This window comes from Alligator sinensis, unplaced genomic scaffold (genome assembly GCF_000455745.1).
Source record: "Alligator sinensis unplaced genomic scaffold, ASM45574v1 scaffold647_2, whole genome shotgun sequence".
NCBI classification, from domain to species: domain Eukaryota; kingdom Metazoa; phylum Chordata; order Crocodylia; family Alligatoridae; genus Alligator; species Alligator sinensis.
In genome coordinates this window covers 3,598,583-3,619,065 of record NW_005841832.1, presented here as the reverse complement: position 1 = coordinate 3,619,065, position 20,483 = coordinate 3,598,583, and the positions used below count along the sequence as shown (strand labels likewise).

At 56.2% G+C, this 20,483-nt stretch overlaps 1 protein-coding gene across 1 annotated transcript in view; it reads right to left on the bottom strand.

Moving 5' to 3' along the window:
• Positions 1 to 20,483, bottom strand: part of PPP1R12C (protein phosphatase 1 regulatory subunit 12C) — a 27,116-nt gene that overhangs the window by 2,095 nt on the left and 4,538 nt on the right. Inside the window, exons 2-21 of the mRNA XM_025196755.1 lie at positions 17,813 to 17,943; positions 16,420 to 16,538; positions 16,175 to 16,334; positions 15,193 to 15,337; positions 14,868 to 14,942; positions 14,319 to 14,407; positions 13,528 to 13,670; positions 13,327 to 13,415; positions 9,074 to 9,256; positions 8,064 to 8,189; positions 7,394 to 7,476; positions 6,731 to 6,838; positions 6,261 to 6,351; positions 5,391 to 5,525; positions 4,149 to 4,239; positions 2,857 to 2,984; positions 2,514 to 2,566; positions 2,026 to 2,137; positions 971 to 1,075; positions 10 to 60 (exon numbers count right to left, since the gene is read on the bottom strand). Of these exons, the coding sequence (XP_025052540.1) occupies positions 10 to 60; positions 971 to 1,075; positions 2,026 to 2,137; positions 2,514 to 2,566; positions 2,857 to 2,984; positions 4,149 to 4,239; positions 5,391 to 5,525; positions 6,261 to 6,351; positions 6,731 to 6,838; positions 7,394 to 7,476; positions 8,064 to 8,189; positions 9,074 to 9,256; positions 13,327 to 13,415; positions 13,528 to 13,670; positions 14,319 to 14,407; positions 14,868 to 14,942; positions 15,193 to 15,337; positions 16,175 to 16,334; positions 16,420 to 16,538; positions 17,813 to 17,925 (2,199 nt within the window). The 5' untranslated portion in view covers positions 17,926 to 17,943. The remainder of the gene's footprint in view (positions 1 to 9; positions 61 to 970; positions 1,076 to 2,025; positions 2,138 to 2,513; positions 2,567 to 2,856; positions 2,985 to 4,148; positions 4,240 to 5,390; positions 5,526 to 6,260; positions 6,352 to 6,730; positions 6,839 to 7,393; positions 7,477 to 8,063; positions 8,190 to 9,073; positions 9,257 to 13,326; positions 13,416 to 13,527; positions 13,671 to 14,318; positions 14,408 to 14,867; positions 14,943 to 15,192; positions 15,338 to 16,174; positions 16,335 to 16,419; positions 16,539 to 17,812; positions 17,944 to 20,483) is intronic.

The following is a 20,483-nucleotide window of genomic DNA, read 5'->3' as shown; positions in this document are numbered from 1 at the left end:
ACATCTTACAATTCTTCCCAGCTCCAGCGGCGCCGGCCGCTCTGCAAACCGCCCCTGCCGCTGAAAGGGACAGGAAAGCACATGGTACAAGGAGGAAAGGCCCCTGTCCATTGCCCACCCCCCCAACCACAGCTAGCTAGTCCCCCTGCCTTGAGGCCAGATAGGAGCTAGTAGCCCCTATCCCATTCCTCAGCTAGCCAGAGAAACCATGAGCAGCCAGACACCAGCACCCATCCCTGAAGGAGGGGCCACAGCTGGGCAATAGCTCCCATCCCTGTCTTGGGATGGGTACCACAGAGCAACCTGGAAGTCCTCTCCCCACCCAGCCCGACCTCCTGACCAGAAACAGCAGAACAGAAACACCTGGCTCAGGCCAAAGATCAATCGTGCCCCAGACCAAAAATTCAGGGTTTAACTGAGCAAATACTGCCCCTAAGCAAACAGACTGGCATTGCTGTGGATGCAGTGTAACACCAAGGAGTAGCCAGTAGGTGGAGCAGCAAGGTTCCCTGATACCCAATGTCCCCTTCTGCCAGGTCTGCCCTGCGGCACACCCCATGCAGAGCTCCCTCTGAATCGTTCACCACAGCTGCCTCTTAGGCCCGGGGCTCAGGTCAGAGCTAGGATCCAAGTGAGACAGCCCTGAGGTGAAGGAGCTTTGGGATGGGATGCAGGGGAGAAAAGTGGAAAGCAGAACCCAGGCATCCTGGCAGCCTAGGCCCTGCTCTAACCCACCAGAGCCAGGAGAAAACCCAGGAGTCCTGGCTCCTAGTCACTGGAGATCATTCCTCTGCTATTCAGACTCTTGCCCTCTGCAGCCCGTCCAGAATCCTTTCCAGCAAGGCATCTATTGGGCACAAGCTCTGCTAAGTGCAAAAGGCCCTTCACTCTAAGAATGGGAGGGCCGCAGTGCTTGAGGGCCCAGGGCCCCTGCCCTAACCACCTGCCCCAATCACTCTGGCCCCCTTACCTGTGTCACCCTCTCCAGCTCCAGCTTGATCTGCGTCAGCTTCAACTGCGTTTCCTGCAGCTGCTCCTTCAGCTTCTCGTTCTCCATCTGGAGGTCCTCATAGAGCTTCAGAGATGAGAGGTATCATGCTCAGCAGGGAAAGAACAGGTGTCCCAGCTCCCAGGCTCCACCAAGCCATTAGAGCACATTCCTTGCTCAGATAAATGCACACACCCTGGCTCCCAGCCCATCCTTCTCTAACTCAGTGGTGCTTAACCTTTTGGCCCCATAGGGCAGATAAGTGGCACGGGGCCTGTCTGCAGGCTGGATCAGGCCTGGGGCCCAGCACCACTCCTTCAAGCCAGGATTGAATCCTGGGGGGTTGACACCATCCCCTCCTGGCCCCATGTGCCAGTATTGGGTCCCAGGAGCGCAGCCCTATCCTCTCCCACCTCTGGTGCACCAGAATCGGGTCCTGAGGGCCTGGCATCTGCCACACACACTCCTGCTCCCACTCCCACACAAAGACTGGGTCCTGGAGGCCCGGCACTGCCTCCTCGTACTGGGATTAGATCTCAGGGGCCCAACAATTGCCAGGATTGGGTCCAAGGGCCAGACACTACCCTCTCCCATGCCCTGTCCATGGGGAATGGTTTCTGAGGGCCTGGAACCACCCCCCTCCTGGCTCCCTACCCTGGGATTGGGTCGTGGGACCTGGGGCTGTCCTGGTCTGGCTCTGTACACTGGGATTGGGCACCAGAACAAGTATGCAGTGCCCAGAGATCCAACAGCAGTGCCACCACTAGTCTGCTGCCAAATTTTTGAATCCATGGGGAGCCCCACTGGCCAAAGAAGCACTGCACCACAAGCCAGATCTGGCCTGCGGGCCAGAGGTTGAGCAGCTCTGCTCTACCCGACAGACCCATATCCCCTCACACAACTGAGAATTAGAGCCCAGGTGCCCTGGGTTCCAACCACTGGAATAAAGATAAGAGCTGGCTCCTTCTCCCCCTGGACAATAGGGGACCCCAGTGCTGGGAGGGCAGGGAGCAGTAGTTCAGTGCCAGGCCTTTTACCTTCTTGTAGTCACGGTCAGGCTCCTCCCTGGAGCTGCCCATACTGTTGTGCCTAGCAGAGCTGTAGGGACCCGTCCGGTTTGGCAAGAGGCTATTCAAGTGATCGGATATGCTGCCAAGACAGGCAAACAGACATTACTGAGAAGTCCTAAGTCTCCTAACATCCCACACCACAATCTGGTCACCCGGTGCTATGATGCAGCTGCCTCTGGGGTGGGGTACTTTGGGGGCTGGTTACACAGGGACCCCTCACATGGTGCCAAGATGCAGCTGCCTCTGGGGTGAGCTGTCCACAGTCTCAGTTTAAAGAGGCGTTCTATGCAGTGCTACAGCACTGGTGGAGCCCCTTGGCCCTACAGCAGTCTCCAAGACTGGATCAGCCCTCCCCTGCTTAGCACAAAAACAATGACCCCCATCCTGAGGCTAGTAGGGTGAGGAAGGTGGTTGGCAGCACAGTGAGGGCGAACCTACATGTCTCCCCCAGGTACCTGTATCCAGGAGCAACCTCGCTGTTTGCCTCGGGCTCCTCGTTCTCATCACCCTAGGGAGACACCATAATTTGGTTGGGGGGGAAGGGGGGGAGGGGAGGAAGGCCCCAAAGAAGCACACACATCAGCTACACATTCCCTCCTCTGACAGGCTTCCTGAGCTGAGCCCCCCACAGATGTGCTGTAGCTCCTCTGATTCCCCCACCCTGATATCTCCCCAGGCTCTGTACTGCCTTCCCATCCTTTCCCACCCTCTCTCTACTCCAGATCAGCCCCAACAACCCTTCTATCTTGTAGGGGGAGGAGGTGGAAGAGATGCACTCCCCTGCTGCCCCCCACTCACCTCACCACCCTGCACCATGCCCGTGGAGCGGCGCTCCCGCCGGCCTTTTCGGCGGTCACGGACAGCCAGGCGGTTCCGCAGCTCAGCCTCTGCCTCCGCACCTGGCCCTGGCCCCTCAGGCTCCAGCCCTGTGACAACATTGTGGGCGGAAGTTAGTAAGAGGTGGCTGCTTTAACCTGGGGTAAGAGAACCTGGGGTAAGAGTGGGGCACACACTAGGACCTCTCTCTCTGCTGGGCTCGTTTCACCCAAAAATGGGAGGGACAGATGAGCAGAACAAGTCACAAGTTGGTAAGTCATCACTTATAAAGAATCTTAAGGCTTATCAGTGCTGGGAGAGAACCCAGGAGTCCAAGCTCCCAGCCTCTCCCTGGTCTAAACCACAAGCCTTACTACCCAACCCCCACAGAGCTGGGATAGAACCTGGGTGTCCTGGCTCCCAGCCCACTGCTCCATACCAGAACGGGTTTTCCTTGCAGTGCTGCCATCTGCTGGGCAAACCTAGCACTGCTCAGCACTGAGAATTTCTTGGCTGGGCAGTGACTGGAGCTCGCTGCTCTCCCGCCCGAGGCAGCATCTGCCCACATCTTAGCCTGGACCCTTAGCAGGAGAGATCCTTTCCTCCTCCTCCTACAGTCTTTCTTGCTGCCAGGAGACCCCAGTGGACTGTCCTGTGGGGAGGAAGGGTGGCACTTACCTTTTTTTGCCTGAGAGTTGACCACGATGGGATTCACAGTATAGACTGAGGAGCCCTCCAAGGCAGGAAAGCGGGAGCGCCGGGTGGAGTCCTGCAGGTAAGCAGCCGGCATAGAGTCATAGAGTCGGGCTGGAATGGACCTCCAGAGGTCACATCTAGTCCAATCCCCTGCCTGAGGAGTCACAAGTTGGTAAGTCATCACTTATAAAGAATCTTAAGGCTTATCAGTGCTGGGAGAGAACCCAGGAGTCCAAGCTCCCAGCCTCTCCCTGGTCTAAACCACAAGCCTTACTACCCAACCCCCACAGAGCTGGGATAGAACCTGGGTGTCCTGGCTCCCAGCCCACTGCTCCATACCAGAACGGGTTTTCCTTGCAGTGCTGCCATCTGCTGGGCAAACCTAGCACTGCTCAGCACTGAGAATTTCTTGGCTGGGCAGTGACTGGAGCTCGCTGCTCTCCCGCCCGAGGCAGCATCTGCCCACATCTTAGCCTGGACCCTTAGCAGGAGAGATCCTTTCCTCCTCCTCCTACAGTCTTTCTTGCTGCCAGGAGACCCCAGTGGACTGTCCTGTGGGGAGGAAGGGTGGCACTTACCTTTTTTTGCCTGAGAGTTGACCACGATGGGATTCACAGTATAGACTGAGGAGCCCTCCAAGGCAGGAAAGCGGGAGCGCCGGGTGGAGTCCTGCAGGTAAGCAGCCGGCATAGAGTCATAGAGTCGGGCTGGAATGGACCTCCAGAGGTCACATCTAGTCCAATCCCCTGCCTGAGGCAGGATCATCCCTATCCAAACCATCCTGCACTAATCTCTGTAAAACTGTCAACATTAACACAGCATGAGACATCGCACCTGAACCTGCCACAGGTAAATCAGGGGGACCACAGCAGCTGAAGTCCTGCTGCTGTAAGAGGTTATTAATATATGATCAACAGATCTCAGGTAAAGGCCATGCCGTGGCTACAGAGGAAGACAATTCTTCCCACCCCCGCAATCTACACCAATTTGACTAGGGGGTAAAATTCCTTCCTGACCTCAATATGGCAATCAGTCTGACCCCAAGCAGGAGGGCAAGATCCTCTAGCCAGGGACCTCCAGGTTTAAGTCCCAGAAGAAACCTTGGCACAGGCCAGTCCCAATCCCCAGCCTTAACTGCAGTCAACACCCAATACCTCCAAGGAAGGCTTAAAAAAAAAAAAAAAAAGAAAGAAAGAAAAAGAAAAACCAACAAACCCTGACATGTAGGCAAAAGGCTGGGGGGGGGGGATGATGATGATTCCCTCCCAGCCCCACGCAGCAACCCACAAAGCCCAGAAGCCTGGCAAATACCCACAGCAGAACACAGAGCTACATCCAGATCATCCCTGACCAATGCCTGTCAAAGCTTTTCTTGAAGCCCTCCAGTGATGGAGAGTGCACGGCTTCCCTAGGCAGTCTGTTCCACTGCCTCACAGCTCTAACAATGAAAAAGGTTTTCGTGATATCCGATCTAAACCTATTTTATTGCAACTTCAAAACATTGGTCTGTGTCCTACTCTCAGCAAGAGAAAAGAGGTGCTCTCCCCCTCTTCTTAATGGCAACCCTTCAAGTATTTGAAGACTGCTATCATGTCAGGCCTCCTAAGTGCCTTTTCTGCAAGCTGAACATGCCAACACGCCCAGCAATGCCCTGAGAACCCCATCCTGGGGAACACCTTCTGAATCTTGAAGATGGGGTGACCACTGGTTCAGCCCCACTTGGCCTGGTATCCCCACCTCCTCCCCACTCCCGATTAGCCCCATTTAACCCCAGCATCCTGCTCTCTCCTTGCATACCTATGAACCCCCCACTCACTCACCGCAGTCTCCAGAGGCTGCTCCCCTTCTCCCCGGTCCCGCTTCTCATCTTCCCTGATTCGCTGCTCTGAGACCTTATTGTCCACGGCTCGGCCAATGGTCTTCTCTGCTTCCTTCAGGTCAGTGAGAGTAACACCCTGGAAAGCAGGGAGGAGGGTTGGGGGAAGCTGGTCAAGGCAGAGCAAACAGTGCTCCTACTATAACCTGGGAAAGGGGTGGATGGCAGCTGGGGTGCAACTGCTGAGGTGACACCCCAAACCACAGAATAGTGTCACTGAGCTGATACAGTCAGTAGCAGGTAGGAAAAGAACTCAGAAGTCCAGACTCCCAGCCCTCCCTGGAGCTCTAACCCACTAGACCCTTCAAAAGCCAGGAAAGAACTCTTGGTGAGAGGGCAGCAGGACAGGTCCTATGAGGAGAGACTGTGGGACCTGACCCTGTTCAGCCTCAGCAAGAGGCAGCTGAGGGGGGACCTGGTGGCTGCCTACAAACTCATCAGGGGAGATCAACAGCAAATAGGTAGAGCCCTTTTCTTCCCAGCACCACCTGGGGTGACAAGGAACAATGGTAATAAGCTGATGGAGAATAGGTTTAGGTTAGAGATCAGAAGGCAATAGTTTACAGTTAGGGTGGCCAAAATCTGGAACCAACTTCCCAGGGAAGTGGTCCTCACCCCTACCTTGGGCAAATTCAAGAGGAGGTTGGACGATCCCCTGTCTGGGGTCTTGTGACCCCAGCATTCATCCCTGCCTGTGGCAGGGGGTCAGGTTAGATGATCTGTTCAGGTCCCTCCTGACCCTAGCTACTATGAAACTATAAGCTGTCCTACCTCCCAGCCCCACCTCTAACCCCCCCCCCCCCAATCCATGTACATGAGTGGACCGTCGGGACTGCCTCATGAGCCGTGACCTGGCTTTGCGCTGGGACTCGGACTCCTCGTCCCGCACAGGGGTCTGGTAGGACCTGGGGAAGAAGGGCAGGTTAACAGGGCAAGTATATCAGGGGATCATAAGGGGCTATTTACCTGGCACCATGATGCAGCCACCTCTGGGGTGGAATGCAGGAGCTACAGGAACCTCAAGCTTGGTGCTGAGATGCAGTCAGCTCCGGGGTGGGGGCAAGGGTCTAACAATCAACAGCAATGAAACATCGTTGCAGGAGCTATTTTCCAACCAAGACCAACAGCACCATCCTGTTGTGACCCAGATATGCATCTCCTCCCAAAGCTGGAAAAAGAATCCAGGAGTCCTGCCCATACTCTGTGAATCAGACACAGGAGTTCCAGGATCCTCAGATCCCTATGGCGGCAGCCACCAAAGCTGGATCCCTGCTGCCCCCTTACCGTCGGCGGTCCCGGGGGTCTGTGCTGGAGCTGCTGATGCTGGAAGGGGGAGGCTGGGGAGGGGCAGAGCCCCCATCAATCTTCATCTGCAAGCCACCCTCTGAGCTCCTGAAGTAGCAATACAGAGAGAGCCATTAAGATACCAATCCAGGGGGTGTGATCTTGCTGCATAACCATCCTTGCTGGACCCCACTCCTTTCCCAGAACTGGGATCAGAGGCAATGTGTAGGAAGTGCACGCAGGTGCATGTGCACCCGCTGTGTAGCAATGCACCCCCTGCAAAAAGATGCCGCCGATCACTGCTTGCCACCCAGTCACCGACACTGCCAGCCGCATCTGTGGGCCGTCCACAATCGCTGCTGGCCACTACGCCTGCGGGTGGTCACCGACCCCTGGTCAGCACCCCCCAATGCCAACAGTGCTGGCAGCGTCTGCAGGAGCTCCCAGCTTACCACTGCCGCCAGTGCAGCTGTGTGCCCCCAGCCGCTGGAGGCACACGCCGTTCATGCCTAGGATAGAACCCAGGCATCCTGGCTCCCAGACCCCTCTACTCCCAGACCCCATAAGACCCTAACTCCCCCACCCAATTGGGGGATGAGATCCAGGCATCCTGCCCACACTTGACCACTGTGACTGCAGTCAGGGGCACAGGGGGATACTCACGTTCTGTGGGGCTCTGACTCGGGAAGGGCAAAGATCCGGCAGGTGGGGGTTGGTGGGACCCGAGCGAGGCGAGGCTCCTTGTTCTGAAAAAGAAGCGAGACAGACCTGTGAATGAATTTGCCCTTGCTGGCCCAGGCAGGGCTACAACTGGCTCTGACCAAGAGAGGGGGTTACTCAAGACAGCTGGATACATGAGGGGGCAAGGCTTGTTTTTGCTGCAGCAAATAGGGTGGGGGGCCAATTACAGTGGCCATGGGGGGCAGTCAAGAGAGAGATGAAGTGTTTTCCAAGTGGGAAAGAACACAAGCATTCTGGCTCTCAACCCCCACCCCCACCTCTTAACAATTAGTCCCCACTGATCTCCCACACCCAGGGCTAGAACCCAAGAGTCCTGGGCTAAAACACAGAGGTTCAATAGCAAAGAAACATTAATTAGAAAGGAACTGGTAAGAGCAAGGGAAGAGTTAAGGTATAAAGTGTGATCCACTGGGATCCTAAGTGATCCCCCACAAAATCTCGGGGGCAGGAAGGGGTTCTAGCTAAGCAGCTAACCCTGGCTGAGAGCATCAGTGTCCCTCAAGCCTCCCAGAATACACTAGGGCTACCTTCACATGGGCTAATAAAGGTGAGGTAGGAAAAGGCCACTCCCCCTATGGGCGGAGTCTCCTACCAGGTCACCTGATGCACTCCCTTCCTCCTGACTGGCTACTTCTGCAGCTATGCTCGACTTTTTGGCTAACCCTGGACCAACCAGATTCCTGTTCCACTTCTGCAGGAGCTCCCAGATGTCCTGTGGCTGAGGGTGAGGGAAAGCAGGAGAAGTTAGTGAAAAAGGAGGAGAAAGAAGACAGACACAGGTAAGGCAGTTGCATACACCAACACACACGCTTTGCATGGTGGGAAAATTTTCACTTCCCACAATCCTCTCTGCTGAGAGAACAGGCAATATTGCTTGCACACATGCTTTGCATTATGGGAAAAATCTTTACCTCCCAGAACTCTGTGCTAAGACATAATAGGCAGCAGTTGGGCATACACTTTGCATTATAGGAAAATTGCATTATGGAAAGTCTTCACCTTCCCTAATCCTCCCTGCTGAGGTATAATAGATGATATTGGCTGGGGATGTGTTTTGCAGTATGGAAAAAAAAATTTTTACCTTCCTGCTGAACTACAATAAGCATTAGTTTGACACACACTTTGCCTTATGGGAAAATTGCTTTGCACTATGGAAAGTCTTCACTTCCCATATTCCTCTCTGCCAAGGTGTAATAGGCAATACTGGCTGGGCAGACTCTTTGTACTATGGAAAAAGTCTTCACCTCCCATAATCCTCCCTGCTGAGGCATAACAATCACAGGAGAAATCTTTACCTCCCATAATCCTCTTTGATGAGATGCAAAGGGAAAGGCTAAGTGGGCACAGACCCTGCCTTGTAGGGGAAAGCCCATTCCCAGAATCCTTTGTGGCAGGCCCACAAGCCAAGCCCTGCCCTACTGGTGGAGGCAGCCCCACACGGTCAGTGTTTTGCAGTGGTTTCAGTCTGCTACTGGGGTCCCACATGCAGGAGACTGCTACATGTGGACAGCTGGAGGCACCACACCACCCCCCTACCCCCCATGCCTGTAGAGGAGCTGGGTGCCAGGCTTTGCTCCTCCCTCCCCTTCCTTCCCTTCTCACCTTCTCATCTGTGTCCAGCCGGGGACTAGATGCTGAGCGCTTGATCCTACCCTCCTTCGGGGAAGCCTCCTCCAGCTGGGCATCCTGCAGGACCCCAAAGCTGCCAGTCTTGCGGAGCCCTGCCCTCCAGGCAGGTGCGGGCACCTTCTCAGGCTCCGCAACGTGGCTGGGCCCTCCAGAAAACTGCGGGGAAGTGGGCAGGTGGGGGTGGGAGACAAAAATACAGAGGAGAGGAGTCGGGAAGGGGGAGGAGGAAAAGGGAGCGGAGTCAGGATGGGTGAAGGGAACTGACCCCCAAGGGGGAAGGATTCAAAGGGGATCAGAAGGCTGTCAAACACCATGCAGGGGTGGCAGCCAGCCTGTGTGGCCCCAATTCCATTGCCACCTCAGGACCCTCCACTGACAATCCCCATGTACCTTTGCACCAATCCCATGTGCCCCTGGCCCTCACCCCTCCCAGTCCCCCATGGCACCCCACCCCCATTTCCCACCTCTTGAACCCTGCCCCCCTACCATCTTGCTCTTCCACCCCCTCACCACCAACCAGCTGCCAATAAAACCTAGATATACCCCTCTCCAAGATCCCATCCCCATTCTCCCCCCCCAACCCCAGGACATGGAAGCAACCGCCACTCAGCTCCACCCCCCGCCCCTTGCAGTGCAGCAGCCTCTGATGCCCATGAGCCATACTAAGGGGCAAGGAAGAGGATCATGGGCAGGGCAGGGGTGCAGGAAGAGTTAACAGCCCTTTCCCCCACCCCACAGAGCTTTGGGGTCTGGACGTTATTAAACAAGGTGCAGGACAGGGACTGGTTGGAAGGAATTGGATGGGGTAGGGGTAAGGGGGGGAAAAAAATCACCAAGCGGGGTTTGTCTTGGTTTTAGGACCCCCCACCCCGCCATCCCACATACAACCACAGCTGCTGAGAGTTGTCCTATGTAGAGTTTAGATCCTGGATTACTGCAGGATGGTTTGGCTAGGGCTCATCCTGCCTCAGGCAGGGGGCTGGACTAGATGCCCTCTGGAGGTCCTATCCAGCCCTGCTTCTCTTTGATTGTATGACACAGGGGAGCCTCACTCAGCTCTGTCGTTATCATGTAAAGCATTACTCCTGCCCAAGAAACCCAACATCTCACAAGGGGGGGTGGATGGAGGGAGTGAATGCCTGGGGAATGCTTAAAAGCCTCCAGAGCCAGCCTCAGTGAATCTGGAGCAAGGACAGCCAGCTCCCTGCTCCCCATCCCCTCAGGGGGTCTGTCCAGCTTTCAGCGTCTCTGCTGAGTCCCGTCACTTAGACTATAATTGGAGAGAACCCCTAAGGAACTGCCTTGAGTGCAGGTAAGAAGCAAATTCACTTAACAGCAAGTGATCACCCCAAGAGGAAGATTTTTTTTCTACACCCCACCCCCACCACCAGGCCCACCCTCCTACCCCAGCAAGCAGCTGGGAGCCAGTGCCAGTGAGGGAGGGAAAAATAGTTCTATCATATCTCCTGCAGGATCCACATACTACTGAAAGGGATAATCTATTTGCAGCGCTACTCCCACCCCAAATCCCATGAGAAGGGAGTGACAGCAGCCTCAGCCTAGAAGACAGGACAGAACGTGGGAAGGGGCCAGAGCCAGGGATGCTATTTGCAGTGCTGATGGCTGGAACAGTATCACAGTACACTGAACAGAGGCAGAAAACCCAAGCAATTTATCTTATGACCCCTGCTCCCCTCAGGAGTAGGGGAATCTGGGACCAGAACCAGTAGGCCGCTGGAGGGGCTGTCTGGGTCAGGCACGAAGCCCCCAACCCAAGCAGAGGGAATGTGTGTGTGTGTTCACAGTAGAGGACATGATGTGTTCCAAGGCATAGGACTGTTGGGAGCTGGGACGGGGGAGATACTATCCCCCCAAGATCTCACAAAATAAGGACAGAGAATGGCCCAGCCTGACACTGCTGGGTAAAAGGTGCCCTTGGCTTTCAGATGCAGCTAAGATGAGCTGTCAGTAAGGCAGGGGGCTCTGACCCTGCAGGCAGCAGGCAAGGCTGAGGCAGAGGTTATGAGAATGACGGGGTTCTGGCAATGGGTCATTCCAAGTTTGGGGCACATTAGAACAGGGGGATAGGGTCTGAACAGCCAACAGTTCCAGCATTGAAGGCCCGTGCACCAGGGCACCCAGCACCAGGCTCCCGGCTGGCTCAGCACAGCACCAAGCATAAGAGGGCTTCAAATCAGCAGCCACGATGCAGATGGAGTGGCATGCAGGAGGTGGAGAGCAAAGAGGGGAAGGGAGAAGAGCTGAGAGGCAGGTCTACCCACCACAGAGCTCCTGTGAGTCACCAGCTCTCCTCTCCCTGCAGCTGGGAGAGAACCAAGGAGTTCCAATTCCCCATCCTCTTTCCCCCACTCAAACATAACCAATGTCCTCCCCTTTCCTCCTCCTCCATCTTCTAGAAGGTCCCCAGGAATAGATGAAGACTGTTAGGAGCATCTGGAGCCAAGCCAGAAGTTTGGGCTGGTGATGGGCAAAGTACTAAGCTACCCGCAGCCCTGCTGTTGCCCCTCACTCCCAACCCACAGCCCCTTGCTGACATAGCCCCAGCCCTGCCAGTTTTTCAACCCTGACTTGCAGCTTCCTTGCTCCCCTAGACTTGAGGTTTCCCCCCCCATTTCCCAGAGCCCTGCTAGCACCCTTCACTCCTGACCAAGCTGAGAGAGCAGGCTGAATCTAGCCAGCTCATCCTGCAGGATTCCAAACCCAGTGGCCTCTGCAGAGCTGACTCTACCATAGGCAAGATGATGAAACTAGGAAAGGTCTGGGTGGAGGGACTCCCAATAAGCCCTGCATGGAAGGCAGGGCTCACCGCAGCTTTTTGACCCCCCTGTGCTACCAGGATGATGCCTGTTTTGCGCAGCCTCTGTCGCCACAAGGTTGGCCCCAGGGGGTCACAGTTGGGAGAGATGAATGCCAGTGCAGACTGAGAGGGGTGAGGGGCACAGAATGGCATGGGAGGGTGAGGTGGGGTGGGGAGGGAGGGGAAGCCATCCAAGCAGCAAAAGGACCAAATTGGGGGTGAAGGGGTTAAAAAGAAGAACAGAAAGAATCTGGATGCAGCCATGTTACACACAGGCAGGGGTGAGAGTGCAGGGGGTGCAGCGAGCTCAAATCATGGCTGACAGAGGCAAGGGTCCCAGTCTGGCTCTGCCTCCCCTGGCTTGGCAACCTTCAGCCCCATCCCCCAGCCTCATGCTTAGCCTAGTTTTAGGGTTCAGGAGAGAGTTTCTGGTCCAGGAAGAGGGTGTGCTGGGCTCTGGGAGCAAAGTGCCCCCTTCAACCGGCTCTGCCCCGTCTCTCAGGGGTGTGGCTGGCTAGTCCTTGGAGAAATGGGTAAAACATGCAGAGACAGCTGTACTGGAGGGGAGGCAGGCCATGATATCACTGGTAGGAGGTGGCTGTGGTGCCGTCAGTATCAGCACAGCATAGAATAGGCCTTGTCTCCATCAGAGTGTGCTAGACTGGGGATAGAACCCAGGAGTCCTGGCTCCCACCTCCCCATGGGAACCCAAATCCTTCCCCAGAGCTAGAACAGAACTCCTGATGTCCTGAATAGGTGGATACATCATTCTAAATCTATCCAGTTCAAAGCTCTTCCTCCACAGCATCCAGTTCTGCCACTGTCAGAGACAGATCTATTTGTTGTGCCATGGTTTGGTGAGCATAAGCCCACCATGAAAATGTTGAGCCTGCCTTAGAGAGGCTGTTGAGGACACTACAACTGATTCTGAGAGACAAATGTGAAAACAGGAACAGAAGTGCAGGTCAAAGGTTAATAACAAGTGCTCCAACTGTCAAGCACAGGATACTGGGCTAGATGGATCATTGGTCTGACCCAGTAAGTTCTGCTGTTATCAGAAAGTCCCCACTACCCTCCCAGGACTGGGAGAGAACCCAGGAGTCCTTGCTCCCGCCCCCACCTCCACATCCCCCCAGACCACGCTGTTAACTATGACTGAAGATGTTACCCAGAAGGACTGCCCTAAGCACTACTCTACAGAGGAGACAGCGCCTTCATGGTAAGGCTCCATGCCCTGAACCCACTTGGGAAGCAGGTGTGTCTCTGAAAAGGATGTAGGCAGGAAACAAGAGAAGCCCAGAGCTGCCTTCACAAGCCCCAGATCCCACCCCAGCCCCAGCCCCATCCAGCCCAGAGAAAAGATGGATGCCTCCTGCCTACACACACCACCAGCTGAGAGGTGGCTTACCTTCTGCCCAGATATGGTGGAGGCAATGGGAGGAATGGTGACCCCATTCAAGGTGCTCTTCTCCTGTGAGGGTGCTGCCTTCTTCACCTCTGCAGCAGGGAGACAGAAGCTGAGTTCATATGAGCTCAAGTCCACAGGTTCTTCACTGCCCACTCACCTGGCCAACCCCCATGTGCCCCAACCTAGTATCCTGCCCCCTACCACTGGGCTTGTCAGGCTCTTCCCCTTCAGAGGCAGAGCCGCTCTCCTCATCCCCAACAGAGATGGGGCCCAGGGTCTTGCGCTCCTTGGACTGATCCTGGACTGAGATCTTCTCTCGGCTGCTCATGCGACAGACGGAGCTCCTGGGGGAGAGGGAAGGGGATTAGCAGAGGTGTGTGGAGGGAGCTGGCCTCCTCAGGTCATCCACCCACTTTGGGACTACCACTGGGCCTCAGATGAGGGAATGGGGGGAAATAGCCAGGCTGTACCACTAGGGGGCACCAAAGAGCCACCAACTGTTACATAGTCTCACCCCCACCCAACCCGCAGCCCCTTGCCAGCCCAGTCCGTCCCCACCTCCCCAGCCCCTCCCACTCCCAACCTACAGTCCCTCTGCTACAGACAGCTCCGTCAGTGCCCCTTGTTCATGAGTCAATGTCCCTTTCCAGGACTGGCGGATGAAGAAGCTGGCCCACAGTGTCAAAGCAACAACTCCAGCTGAGCCAGGATGCCTGGGTTCCATCACCATTTCTGGGAAGGGAGTGGGGTCTGGCAGGTTGGAGATGTGGAGTCTGGGAACCAGGACGCCTGGGTTCCATCCTGGCTCAGGGACAGGAGTGGTGCCTAGCAAGTGGCTTTTGCACCAAACCTTCTATCTCTGCAGCGGCTGGTTCCTCAGATCACAGTTAGGAGGTGTTGCCTAAAAGCTCTGAGACTTCCTCTGCTCTGCATTCCCAAGCCCTCCCTTCTTCCCCCACTCGCTCCCTACATACAGCCAGTCCCCCACTCACCTCCTGTGCTTGCTGGTGTAGGCTGGCTGCTGCTCCACGCTGGTGTCAATCACTGCTTGCTTCAGGTTGGCTTCCTTCTTGCTGCGCAGCTGTGGAAGGGAAACAAGCTCTTACTGGGCCTATGTGCTCCCCACCTCTCCCTTGGCAGCCCCAGATTTGGGAGAATACTGGGAAGGCAGCTGGGAGTCACCAGACAGCACAAGATCCTCCTGACAGCACAACATATGTAGAGGCAGAGGGCAGAGTTGGAACCACTTTGCATGGCAAAGATGGGTGGTAGGATGGGGGGTAGGAGATAGGCCCTGACTCCACAAAGCCTGGAGAACAGACCTCGTTATGGCCAAGGGCAGTGTGGGGCAAGCAGGCCCCCCATAGTCCTGCACACTACCTGTCCTAGTGATGCAATATAGGGCAGCCTGGCATCATCCCTGGCCTTAGGGGGGAAAGGGAGAGGCTATGAGGCATGGGGAGGGGCAGAGATTGACAGGATGTGAGGAGGTGGGTTCAGGGGCAGGAAACAGTGACAAGGGGCAGGACACAGGCACTCACATCCTCCTGCTTCTTCTGCAGCTCCTCCAGCAGGCCGAGTGTGTATTCATCAGCCAAGTCAAATGGCCGCTGACCCTGGAAGGGGCAGGGGCTAAGAAAGACTGCCCTCCCCCCCACCCCCCTGCTAACTACCATGGGCACCAGCCCTGCCACCTCCTTTCCCAAGGAGGAGGTAAAGATCACCCAGGCTGGGCCTTCTCCATTGTGGGTCAGCAGCTGCCACCCCAATCAGCTCCTCTCACCCTCATATGCCAGCCCTGGGGCCCTCCCTCCCAGCTAAGTTCTGCTACCCCCACCCCCAGGATGCAGCTGTGAGACTGCTCACCACATTGTTGAGAGAGTTCATATCACAGAGGTGCTCAGCCAGCAGGCGACAGGCCTCTTCCACTCCCCAGTGCGCGGCAGCATGCAGGGGCGTCCAGCCATCCTTGTCCTGCACATTGGGGTCATAACCAGCCTGCAGAAGCAGCCTGCATGGACGGGGGTGGGGGGGAGAGAGAGAGAGTCAGGACTCTTGGGTTTTAGTTCAGCTCTAGGACAGGAGCAGAGGCTGATGGGTTAGAGCAAGGCAGGCTTGGGAACCAGAATGCCTGAGATCTATCCCAGCTCTGGGAAGGGAGTGGGATCTGGTTGAGCAGGAAGCCAGGATTCCTGGGTTCTAGTCCAGCTCTGAGTAGGGAGCAGGGACAAAAAAAAAAGCCAGGACTCCTAGGTTCCATTACTAGTGTGGCTAAGAAAGAGGGATGACAGAGGGATGGCATCCGCCCTAAAACCCACTACCTGAGAGCAGAACTGGGGCTGCCAAGGCTGGACAAAGTCTTGAGATTAACTCTTTGCATTAGGGGTGGGAGAAGCCACCCTAGGCAAGCAGGAAAGAAAGAGACACTTCCACACCAGGGTTGGCAATGGGAATGGGGCAGGTTCTGACCCTGCTTCTCCAGGAGAGGCTCAGACTTGAGAGGCTGGGAGGCAAGGGAGCAGAGTACAAAGCCCACAGGCCTGGGTGTGGGGAATGCCATCTCCACAGATCCCAGGAGCCTCCGAGGCAGCTGGCTGTCCCAGCACTCCCCCATGGGAACAGAGGAGCGGGCACTGGGACAGGCATCTCCTGACTACCCTGGTGCTCGAAGGCACAGGGCTGATTTCATGACAAGGACTCATGTCCCAAGAGCCCTGATGCCCCAATACTGTGTGAAGCTGATGGAATAGAGCTATCTGGAACTGGGGCCCTCCCCTCCCCACCCTATGAGGACTGGCTTGGATCTTCTCCAAGCAGGACCCTGGCTGGCTCAGTATCCCTCTCTCACCTCATGACCTCAATGTAGCCCTTGGCTGCTGCCACATGCAGGGCACTGGCACCAGTCTTGGGGTGCCGGGTGTCATCGATCTTGCCGGCATTCAGCCACTGGCGTGTGTCCTGCAGCATGATCTCCTCCTCCTCCCGCTTGGCAGCCTCCACGTCCACCCCTGCAATGGCAGCGGTGACATCAAGGTGAGCCAGGCACTACAGGCCCTGCCCCTTGCTGCCCGGCCCCTGCTGCCCCCCGGTCACCTCGCTTGGCAATCTCGGCACTCAGCATGGCCTCCATGCCATCGTCCTCAGCAATGTCCAGAGGCACGTCCCCATCACTGTTCACCGCTGCAATGTTGGCACCATGGTCCAGGAGGTACCTGGGGAGAGGAGTGGGCTACACCAAGGCTGGGCTCATGAGCCAGTCCAACCCAACATCCCTGCTCCCTCCCAAAACCCCTCCCATGGGCCAGTCCAACCAAGCATCCCTACTCCCACCCCACCATCCCAGACCCATGAGTCAGACTAGCCTAGCATCCCTCCCTTCCCCCACAACCCAGATCCATGGATTAGTCCAGCCCGATCACTCCCCATCCCCTCAAACTAGACCCAAGATCCAAACAAGCCCAGTGTATTTCCTTACCTCCATTTATTAGCCCAATGTACCTAACTCCTCTCCCTTCCATGCAGAACAGAGCCATTAGCCCATCCCAACCTTGACTCTGAATAGCATCCCCCACCCTGACAGTCCCATTTCTCTGCACACCTTTCCAACCTTCCTCCCACAATAACCAGGCTGTAGGGCAGGCTCTGGGCTGAGCCCTGACACAAGGATTGGCAAAGGGGACTAGAGAACACAAGCCCCTAAACCCAGGAGCTGCAGAAAGGGAAGGAGCCCAAGATGGGCAGGGAGGGAAGTGATTGAAATGGCTGGCTGGCAGGCAGGGGGACACGGGATGACATGCAGAGGAGGGTGTCAAGGCACCCTAAAACTGCAGGAGAGAACCAGGGTGGGATTAGGAAGAGAAACTACTTATGCCTGGGAGATACTCCCATCCTCTGAGGCAGGGGGGCTTTCCTACCCCTATCTGAGAGGTGGGGAGGATCAGATGGGGGTGGGGTAGGGCAGCATGCTTTTGGAGAGCTGATGAGGGGGGTGTGGCAGGGTTCCCAGCCAGGAAGCAGGCAGGTCTGCAAAGCCCTTTGAGGGAGGGAGATGGGGGATTAGACACCATGAGCCCCAGGAGGATTAGCACTAGGGGGATTATGGGGCTAATGGCAGCAGGGATTATGGGGGCTGCAAAGCAGAGCTGATGACATAAGGAGGAGCACAGAGGACAGTCACACTGAGCCCCTCCCCTGCTCTGCAGTGTACCCCTGGCATGGCCCCAATGCAGGAGTCTCTTAAATGCAACGCCACCACCTCAGTAACCCCGATCACAGCAGTGGGGCCTGCACCTCTGCCCCTTGCCCAGTCAGACAAGTACCCCTTGCCTGGCACCTGGGCCCAGCCTCACTTGCTGTGGCAGGGGGAAAACACTAAGCTGGAAGAGCCCTGGCTCTGCCATGAAGGAAAGGGCAGGGCCTCAGGCTGGAGGCCCACTAATGCAAGCCCTGCTTCCATGCCCATATGAACCCAGCCCCCATCACTCACTGGGCAATCTCCTTGTAGCTGCAGGAAGCAGCGACGTGCAGGGGGGTCCAGCCCTCATTGTCAGCCTGGTTCACATTGGCACTGTTCTCCACCAGGAATTGCACCACCTCCATGTTCTCATCAATGCAGGCCTAAGGGGTGGGGGAAAAGGGGAAAGAAGAGAGCCATGGGGGATGGTCAGGGAGGCAGTGACTGGCCCCCCCGATTCACCTGGAGAATGCAGCTCAACCCCTAGAGCCCCTTATTTTCCCAGATTGGAAGTAGAACCCATGCGTCCTGGCTCCCAGCGCCCCTCACCCCCCTCCCTGTGCTGTGGCAGAACTCAGGTGCTCCAGGTGTTGCTGGCATTGCTGCATGAATCAGCAGGGTCAGAGGTGAGTGAACAGCTTCCCCCTGCTTGTGCAACAGGCAAGGAGACCCAGGGAATGGGGGTTGGGGGAGAGGGACAAGCCCCCATGCAGCCTGTACCAAGCCAGCAACTCCCCTCCCCTACCACCACTCTGCCCTCCCTGCACTTGCTGTTAAAAATAACCCAAGCTTGGAATGCAGGACTTTTGCCTTTCCCATAACAGCTGGTTCCAAGAAAGTTGCTATGACAGTGCAGATCTCCTGAGCTGCATCCTCATACAAAGATCCACACAGCAAGCCTGGGGCCCCAGAAATGCCCCCCCCTACAACAGGCATCCTGGCTTCTACCCCACATACTCTAGTCCAATAGACCCCATTCCCCTCTCAGAGCTAGGAGAAAATCCAGGAATCCTGGCCCTAGGGCACTGCTCTACCCCAAACCCCACTGCCTTCCTAGAACAGGGATAGAACAGACATGTCCTGCCTTCCAGTCTCCCATTTCTAATGCACTAAACCCTGCTCACTTCTGTGGGGCGTAGAACCCAGGTGTCCTGAACTTCAGTACTTTACATGACCTTCTGCATCCCTGCCTGGCCCAGGGTTCGTGGGACTGGCCAAGGCTGGGAAGCAACAGGTTGGGAATAGGGCCTCCAGCCCTCTGGGACAAGGAAAGGGAACATGAGATCTGGCATCAGCACCAGCTCCCAAGGTGCAACGACAAATAAATAGCAAAGGGGGGGGCAGAAGAGGGCACAAAATGGTGCTTGTCCACTGCAGCCAGGACTAGATGCAGCAGTCTGGGAGGGAGGGGCATCAGAAGGGGTGAGGGGGAGTCCAGGGCTGGGCTGGTAGGAGCCTGTAGGGTGGGAGTTAGGTGGGGGAACTGGTAGAGCTGAAAGAGGGAAGGCAGCTGTGGGTTAGGAGTGAAGAGCAGTGGCAGGCTGGGTTTTGTGCGGGGGAACACAAGTCAGGAATGAGAGGTACTGGCAAGGCTGTGCAGGGATCTCACTGAATAACAAATGTGCCCTCAATTTCAGACCCTCCAAGACAGTGTCTGGAATAATGGGAGGCTCCCAACACCAAGGAGACCAGAGCCTGACCCCCACACCCCTGCCTCACGTTCCCAGGTTCCTGCCACAGGGGCACTGAATTGGTGCTCCACAGGGTCAGACCTACTGCAGCAGAGAACCAGGGTGGGATTAGGAAGAGAAGCTACTTATGCCTGGGAGATACTCCCATCCTCTGAGGCAGGGGGGCTTTCCCCCGCCCCCAAACCTAGCTGGGCTGTGCAACTACCACCATGGAAGCCCCTTGCCTATGTTGAGGACACTGAGAACCAAGCAGTGAGTTCCCCTATCCCACCTTTAGAGGAAGGGGAGCCAGGGAGAACCCAGCAGGGAAAAAGCTGAGTTGAGGATGAAGCCAGGAGCAACTGAGAAGCCACAGAGGGGAGACTCCAGGATGGCCTGGGCTGAGCTCTCAGCTGGTGCCCACACTGTTCACACTCATCCCTGCTGGGCTGGAAAGCAAGGGGAGGGGGGGCTGACGCTTGGGGGACTTCGCATTGTACTGGCCCCAAAAAGAGCAGATAGGAGAATCAGGGACCAAATCAACAGCACTTGAATCATTTCAGTTTGTTTGCAAGGATGCAGGAAACTGGGCCCTGGGGGACATGAATTGGTGGAAAAATGGGGCCATGCCCCTTCAGGTCTGGGCTCCCCCAGAAAGCCCAAGGAGCCTTGGGGGCCTCCCAGACCCACACCCAACCACCACAGGGAAAGGATTAACAGCAATCCCAGCATTCACTGTTAGAGGGCATCCCTGAAACCTGGGGTCAGGGGCACATGCAACCAAAAGCCACAGGAACAAGAGGGAATGTATGTTGATGGATGCAGCACACCCCACATAACAGAGGGATGCTGGAACCCCAGGTTCACACTAAGGAGTGTGCAAGTCCTGACATTTCTTCCTGGGAATAGAGGAAGGCGGAGGTATCCCAGAATTCTCTCTCCCAGGGCACATGCCCCAGGGAGTACAGGGCAGGTAGGATTGGTAGGGTCACAGAGCTCCTGGGTAGTCCACCAGAGACCCTCCCCCCCCGCCCCCCAATTCACCTGCTTCACACCCTCACTTCCCCCCCAAAAGCCTCCTCCTGCCACTCAGAAATCAACTCAGACTCTCTCCCTACCCTCAGGCCACCCCTGTCTCCCCCACTGCGAGGGTCGCTCCGGCTGGTTTGGGGGTGTGCCCTTGGCAAAGCAAATTGGGACTGAGCTGGGCAGCATCCTGAGTGGTGGGAGGGGGAGTGGAAGACTTCTGCTCT